Here is an 8,218-nt window from a genome sequence, read left to right as displayed (position 1 = left end):
CATCTGTATTGTGGGAACGCTTTTGCTGAAAATAGCAGATTGACAAGCTGCGACGCGTTGTAAAGCTTGTCGATTGGCTATTTTCAGCAAAAGCTTTCCCCACAATAACAAACAGCAGAAAATACACCAGGCATAGAGCCCTGAGGCACTCCTGTCAACCATGTGGGGTTTAAGTGGTTACAGTAATTGCACACCAGTGTCACTGTCGTAAAACAAAATATAAATCAGGCTACAGATTAAGTGCCACTTGGGCGTCATTATGAAGCATTTTCCAAAAGTTGAAACACTAATAAAACGCAGTTTCACAACAGTTGCAAACAGGACAGCGAAAACTCAGCCATTTTGAGTAGACCACTTCATGCTTTATTTGCAGCATCCAAAATAATTAAAAACATCTCGATTTATTATACATGTACAAAATACGTACAGAAGAATCTCTCATTTAAACCATGAAAGTGGGTCTGCTTCAATTTCACTTTTTTTTTTTTTGTAACTCTTTCCTCCCTCTTTTTTTTTTTAAGAAACACTTCATCGGGGGGAAAAAAGTGAAATCAACAAACAACATGAACAAAAAGGGGGGGGGGGGTGATGATGGGAAATGTGTGCTGTTTTAGTTGAAGAGAAATTATCCACAGGGCAAACAGAACAGAAAAAAGGTCAACATTGATTGAACACATGGGCAAGGGAAATGAGATTTGACCAGAATTCATTTTGCTTTTTTATCTACAAAGACATGATTTTTGCATGCATTACATCCACAGTTTATCACCTTTCAGAGGAACCCTTGCCATCGAGCCAACAATGAACAAGAAAACAATTGCACTGCGTTGACAACAAGACAATTTGTCAATTTTACTAGCACCAAAGGTTTTTGCAGGCATTAGTGGCAATAATAGTTACAGTATGGCTGAGATAGCGTTCACTATCAAACTCCAATAACTGGACCTCATTAAGCTGGAAATAGCACCGTTGACTGTAGCTGATTTTCCCCCAATAGCCTTGTTGTGTAAAATATGCCCTTGCGTTTAAGAAAACTGCAGGTGACTTCTTGTTTGAGGTAGCCATTCTTTGTTGTTCTCTCTTATTTGGTGTCGTTTTTGTATGAGCAACATTCAGGTGATTTTCATGAATTTAGAACAAGAAGACACTTCTTACACACTTTTTACAATTTATTCAACACCAGAACATGGTACATATCTTGTTGTTTTCAATGTCCTTCTGCAGTGGTAAAAAAAACACCAGTGTGTCATTGGAGTGTGCGTGGAGTGGTGGTTGTTGCTTTGTTTTTAAACTCCAGGGGGAAATTTTACACAAGTTTATATTATTTTCTTGTTGCCAGTGGAAACAAAAGATTCTTTTTAAAGGGTCCTTGTTGTTGGTTTCGGTCGAAGTAGCAGTCCCAAGAAAATGCTTCTCGTTGATGGAGAAAATAAAAACGTAAAACCGTCTTCAGTAGAGAGTAGTTTTAAAGCTTGTGGACCAATGGCAGCCGAATGAGTTTGGAATGCACGGAAAAAGATTTAGAGATGACTGCTAGAAAAAAAACAACAATGTCCATATTTCGTTCATTTTTTACAAGAAGCAAACTGGGCCAACTTCGACGCCAAACTCCTGATCGGCTGCGCCAACATCCATGGGAGCAATGTCAATGATGGGGAGACGGGATGTTTTTGATGTTTTGTAATCGATGACTGTCTTGCCCCATGAGCCAGTGTGTGACTGTGGAGAGAAAGGAGGAAAGACACGTCACGAGTCTGCCCGAGTAAACAGTAAACAACAGCAACACAGCTGCCCTGAACGTCTCGACCATTCTGAACATGTGGTTTTGTCAAACGTCGCCCTGGGAAACGGCATAAGCGATCAGAGAAACAGCTGCTCTAACTGTTGTTAGCCAACCTAGCTGCACATCTTCTGTTAATTTCACTGTCATCTGTATGCTCTCTGAGTTACAAATCAATAAATTAACAGTGAGGATGTTGTAGGATGTGTAGGATGTGTAGCCTACAAAAATATACAGTATACAGATGTATATATGGTGTAAATATCTCCTATACAATACTGCTTGAGTTCTAATATGGGTACATTTTAAGAACACTAATGATTTCGCTGTGTACTTCATTACTGCTTTAATGCTTTTGTCGCAATCTACTGTGGGTTTTTATGATCACATGGGGTCGAAGCAAAAAACAATGACAAAATCTACCAGCCTTTGTAAAGGCAAGAGTGTGATATTGCACAATTTCTACAGATTGCATCTTAGAATCCCTACAATGCTAAATCTAGAGTATCAGTTTCACTCTTGAGACCCATATGGGGCCATTTTACCATATGGGGCCATATAGAGCTAAGTTAGCAAGCACGAGGAAGATGAGAAATAGAGGGAGAGAGGCTCACCGTGCAACCATCCTCGGTGACGCTGTATGTGAAGCGGCTGTTGCCCTCGGCTCTGATCTCGATGTCGTTGGATCCCTGGAGCAGGACGGCCTTCTTCAGGTTGCCACTGGCAGCGTCCATGTAGGCGATGCTGTTCTTGCAGTGGTATGTGACGTTCTGGTTGGCCTGGTTGGACATCAGGCGCATGAAGGTCATCTGGATGCTGACGTCCTCGGAATCAGCTCCATCGGTGCCGTACTGGAACTGCAGGCGCGGGGAGAGAGAGAGAGAAGAGGGGGCTTTAGTACTGCTCAAAATCAGCTACTGTACACACGTCATTTCATGTATGAGTTATAACAGAAAATATTCTGTCTAGGTTAAGGCTGGGAAATTAACCGAAAATACATCGAAACCAATATTTAGAACAAATTGATCTGAATCAACGTAATCTTGTTTATGTATGTTAATCGAATAATCGAGAAACAGATTTATTTATATATATATATATTAAATTAGTTGTATATCAACAAATCGATACAGTAAAACTGGCCTGTATTATACTTCATTGTACAATGGTGGCATACAAAACAATAGCAAAACTAGAACCTATAGCTAGCTATAATCGTTAATTAATCAATACAAATTTTAAATAAACTTGATAATGATTTGAAGTCATTACACCCAGCCCTCGACTAGGTGCCTGCGGCTTACTTCGGCGACTACAGTGTCACCTTTGCTTTATCTTTTGGCCTTTTTAACCGAGCAACAAGCTTTCAGACGTGTGTTCGTTCTCACCTGGAATCCACCGGTCATGGACTCGCTGAACCAGACGTGCTTCTTCTGTGCGTTCTTGCTGCTGTACCAGTTCTTCATGGGGACGATGTTCTCGCTGGGGTGGACGCAGGTGGCGCCGGTCTCCATGTCGCAGTGGACCTTGATGGCGTCCAGAGCGGATCCCTGGTTGGGATCGACCCAGTACATGCCTGTTGTGATGAGCAGACAAACACAGCAGGAGTCATTAGACTGGCAAGGCTGGATTCAGATATATCATCACAGAGGAAACACAAAACAAAATACACTGTCTTGCACTTGTCCAGTGGTTCTCAAACTTTTCCATGTCAAGGACCCCAAAGTTATATTTATAATTGACTGCGGACCCCCATCTGAAAATATTTTTGTGCCAGGGACCCTCATATAAGATTAGTGTTAAAATGTTTCAAACACATTCAAATTCTATGGAAATAGTAGATCTACAAACTTGACTTGTGAAGTACGACTTTGAACTACGTGAACTAGGACTTTGCACGAGGGAGTCACTCAGACCACCTTATACACCATTGAGCGCCCCTCAGCGCCTTAATCTCCTCTTTCGGCTAAAACGTTTATTTGGACGCAGCAGGAGTTGGGAGAACACTCACCGCTCTTGTACTCGGGGTGGCACATTCTCAGGTCGCGGCACATGCGGGCGGGGTTCTTCTGGGTGCCGGCGGGGCTGCGGAGGTTCTCGATCTTCTGGGTCAGGGTCTTCAGGGTGGTGTCAACCTCCTGGTCGCGGTCGATCTGCATGTTGGGGTCATCAGCACGGTAGTGGCCTCCACGGAAGGGATCGGGTGCCTTCTCCTGGATGGGCTGGCTGACGAAGTCGAATCCGCTGCCGGGGGGGCCTGGGGGTCCGGGCATACCAGGAGCACCGGGAGCACCCTGGTTTGGAGATGGGGGAGAGGTTTAGGAATCAAACATATGGGGGTTTAGGTGGGGCAGGTGTGCATGATGACTACAATGGGATCAAAGTGTCACTTACAGCGGGTCCCATCTCTCCGTTGCGACCACGGGGTCCTGGGGGTCCGATGGGTCCGGGCATACCGTTCATGCCATCCTTACCAGACTGGCCGCTGTTTCCAGAGGGTCCCTATGGAGTTAAAGACAAGCAACGCACTTATTATTAAGGGGTGACACCACTTGGTCCGAGCCATTGTGTACACACATGATCAGCTTGGACAGGTCATGTGACAGGGTGCAAGCACTCACTCTGGGTCCAGCAGGTCCGTTAGCACCAGCAGGTCCTTGCTCTCCGTTAGATCCCTATAGGATTAAGACAAAAACGTTAACAGATTAGATGGATATATACATGAAACACAAGAGTCGAAACTGCATCAGTTACACCTCAACTATCAAGAACACACATGCAAAAAGAGATCCTCAACTAGGATATTACTTAACGCTGGTTACCAGCGGCTGGTATGACGGGTTAATACTGTACGGTATAATATACTCACATGAGGTCCGGGAAGACCAGCCATGCCGGTGAATCCTCTGTGTCCCTTGTGTCCTCTCTCGCCAGCCTCGCCTGCCTCTCCCTTATCACCACGACCACCAGCGGGGCCCTGAAAAAGACAAGCAACGGGGTTAGGGTCATCGCCCGTTCACATACCGGTCACCTGAACCATTAAGAGAGTCGCTTTTTTTAAGCATGTACGGGCTTAAAAGTAGTATGTGTGTGTTGTTATGTTTATGCCTGTTAGAATTGTGTGTGTGTGCGTGTGTTAGACCCTAGATGATGGACGAGAAAGTGAAATATGAGTAAGTCATAATTATGTTTTGTTCACCAGTGGAAAAATGTGTGTATGTGCATGTGTGTGCATGTGTGTGTGTGCGCGCGCATATTTGTGTGTATGTGTGTGTGTGTGTTGTAGGGCTGAACGTACCAGAGCACCACGAGCTCCAGCGGGTCCAGAGGGACCAGCAGGACCAGCGGGACCCTAGAAGACGGAAGAAGACAAAGCGAGGTTATATACGAGTGAGTCAGAGGAAAAAAAATCTCATCTATGAAGAACCAGAATAGTGACATCATAACAACATGGCGGTTTCAATGTAAAATCCCACAATGTAGTTTACACTTGGACTATACGGACTGCCAGGTATACTTACAGCCTCTCCACGGTCACCAGATTTGCCAGAGGGTCCAGCACCACCGGGGGCACCGGGCATACCAGGGGCACCAGGTGCTCCGGAAGGACCAGACTCTCCACGGTCTCCCTAGAAGGAGCACACACACACACATATGAGGTCAGAGATCCACATGAAGCCATTGAAGTCGTTGTTTGTTCTTTTAGTTATTAGATAAATAACAACAGTGACCAACTGACCAGTGATTCTACAAGTCAGTATTGATTATTGGGAAAAGGATTTACCTTGGGTCCACCAGGTCCATCACGGCCGGTGGCACCATCGTGACCGGCACTTCCCTGTAAGGTGGAGAGAGAGACAATCCCATCATCAGTGACCAGCGAGAGAGAAGACACTCACACACACATTTATCCTTGGGTAAGGATCATAGTTTATGATGATTCTGAATATTTATAATACGTACAAATGTTATGACTTCACTAGAAAGTACCCGTTATGCAGAATGTCCCATTTCACAAGTTTTCAAATGTAATTAAAATGTATGAAAATCTTTTGAAAATAGCAGATCTACAAGGTCACAATGCGTCGCATTGCGACAAATTGTATTTTCAAAGTAACTAGTAACTAAAGTTTTCAAATAATTGTAGATGGGGTAAAAGTAGAATATTTGACTCTGAGATGTAGTGGAGTAGAAGTAGTTTATGACAATTCTCATATTTATAATGCATTATTATAATCAATGTTATAATGCATTATAGTGCGATTATAATCACTATAATTGGTCATTGGACCCTGGTGTCCAACATCATGCCTGATGGTCTATGTTCCATGTGCAACTAAGTATAAACCAGGCATGAAATATACAGTTTACATTTGATGGAGTGATTCGGACTATATAAATCGGTATTATCGGTACTATGAATCAGGCCTGTTACTGTACCTCGCGACCAGCCTCTCCGGGGGCACCAGACAGGCCAGGGGGTCCCATGGGTCCTGGGGGTCCACGCTCACCGAGAGCACCGGAAGGTCCCTGTTTGCCGGGCTCACCCTGAAAGTTAAAAGAAGAGATGCTAGAGGTTACTTTCTGTGTAGATGAAGATGGAGGCTCACTGAAAAGGACCCTTCTTGAGTCTTGGTAGAGTATAGTGAGGACACTGTTATCAGCATATTGCATTATTCTATCATTATGCCGTGTTTATGGCCTTTGCAATATAGAACAGTTTGAGACGTGAGGGTAAATTGTCTCTTTCTTGTATAGTCTGTTGTCTATGTTATGACTTCATTTGTCCCTTTGTCATTTTGAAGGGCATCTTGTTGTGCGTTTGCATTCCAAACATCCCAAATTCCATGCATTTTTCTTGACCCAGGAAAAGAGCTAATTAGTGGCTATCAAATATTAGATCCATATCACTTTACAGTACATTCAAAATGGGAGTCCATTGTGGAGCAGAGTATACTAGCGCTAACTTCTGGTGGGCTACAGCAGTGGCTCTTTTCAGGCTTCAATACCTTCCTTTCCTTCACCCAACTACAATGTTGTGCTAAGAAAACGGCAAGAGAAAACCCATAGCTATTTTCACTAGTTTGGGTCACAGGGAAACATGAGATTTGTCTTTTGGGTCTTGAGCTAAAACATTTTGGGCTAAAGAATTATACTCACAGATGGTCCAGAGCAGGGGTCGGCAATAGGCGGCCCGCGGGCCGAAATTGGCCCCCCAGAAATAATATCTGGCCCGTGAGATAATTTTGAGAATTTAATTTTTTTGAAAAAATATATATATATTTTTTTAGAAAAATATTTTTTGATTTTTTTGGGGGGGAGGGATTTTATTTTTATACAGTATCAGACCGATAGTCTCACATATAGGCCGCTATTATATCTATTATATCCAAATACAGAAACTATCCCCACCTAAATAATGACTATTACTCCATGTTGAGAGTGGGTACATCCACACATGTCCGTAAGCTAGCGTGCAACGGTACGCTGGCTACGCGACGGTAGCCCCGTCCACTCCCATGTTAAAAAAAAACCGGAACGGTACTTCCGGTTTTAAACTTAACATGGGAGTGGATGGGACTTCCGGCGTCCGTACGGTAACTTGACGGAGATATGTGGATGCACCCAGAGAATGACAGTGGGGTATAACGTGGGCGGCGCTCGCTCAATGACATCTTACCCTAACCAGGTAAGATGAACACATACCGATCTGTCCACTCCTCTCTAAACACTCTGTTTTCACTGTCAACTTTCCTCTTCAAACTTTTCGATAGCGCCATTGTTGTTGTTTGTATCTCGCTCACTAGCAGCAGCTGAAATGTTTTCTGCAATCAAGCGACAGACTGAACAAATAACAGCGAGCGCCCCCCTATGTATTTTTTATTTAGTTAGTAAATGGCGCATTGTAATTATAACTAATGTAGCGCTCGTTTCAAGAGACTCTGAAATCAAGCACTCCATGATCAAATGGATTCATCTTTTATCTTGGTCTGATTTTAATTCGGTTTAATTATGTTAATGTTCACATTGTTGGTGCCATCAGTCACATATTAGTAAAGATACAGTATGAATGATTTACTGAAAAGTGTTATAAAAAAAGTATTAAAAATTAATGTTAAAATAATTATAAATACTAATTTCATAGAACCTGAACCCACTTTTGAAATCATGCACTCATAAACACGATGCATTTTAAAGGATTTATAACATTTTATAGCTAGATTAGAGGAAAATGGAGAAGAAAAAAAAAATCACCAGAAAAATCGCCTGTGCTGATATTTAAACCGGAAAAAATGTTGATTTATATTGGTCAAACAGAACTGAATTAGACCCAAATTAGACCCGAATTAGACCGAGTTAGACCCGAATTAGACCCGAAAATGTTTGAAGCGCGCGGGCGCGTGTTGTGCACGCACATGTTCGCGGGGAGGCCCGGCC

The 8,218-nt window shown here is 43.1% G+C and overlaps 1 protein-coding gene across 1 annotated transcript in view; it reads right to left on the bottom strand.

Moving 5' to 3' along the window:
- Positions 1–1,156: 1,156 nt before the first annotated feature.
- col1a1b (collagen, type I, alpha 1b) overlaps positions 1,157–8,218 on the bottom strand; it is a 28,646-nt gene continuing 21,584 nt past the window's right edge. The window contains exons 40-50 of the mRNA XM_084079192.1: positions 6,221–6,328; positions 5,565–5,618; positions 5,302–5,409; positions 5,079–5,132; positions 4,650–4,757; positions 4,402–4,455; positions 4,175–4,282; positions 3,792–4,074; positions 3,169–3,356; positions 2,395–2,637; positions 1,157–1,719 (exon numbers count right to left, since the gene is read on the bottom strand). Coding sequence (XP_083935318.1) covers positions 1,573–1,719; positions 2,395–2,637; positions 3,169–3,356; positions 3,792–4,074; positions 4,175–4,282; positions 4,402–4,455; positions 4,650–4,757; positions 5,079–5,132; positions 5,302–5,409; positions 5,565–5,618; positions 6,221–6,328 — 1,455 coding nt within the window. The 3' untranslated portion in view covers positions 1,157–1,572. The remainder of the gene's footprint in view (positions 1,720–2,394; positions 2,638–3,168; positions 3,357–3,791; positions 4,075–4,174; positions 4,283–4,401; positions 4,456–4,649; positions 4,758–5,078; positions 5,133–5,301; positions 5,410–5,564; positions 5,619–6,220; positions 6,329–8,218) is intronic.

Source organism: Gymnoscopelus microlampas, assembly GCF_963454915.1.
Source record: "Gymnoscopelus microlampas genome assembly, chromosome: 14".
Lineage (NCBI taxonomy): Eukaryota > Metazoa > Chordata > Actinopteri > Myctophiformes > Myctophidae > Gymnoscopelus > Gymnoscopelus microlampas.
Note: the sequence above shows the minus strand (reverse complement) of the source record. Positions and strands in the feature narration are given on the sequence as shown.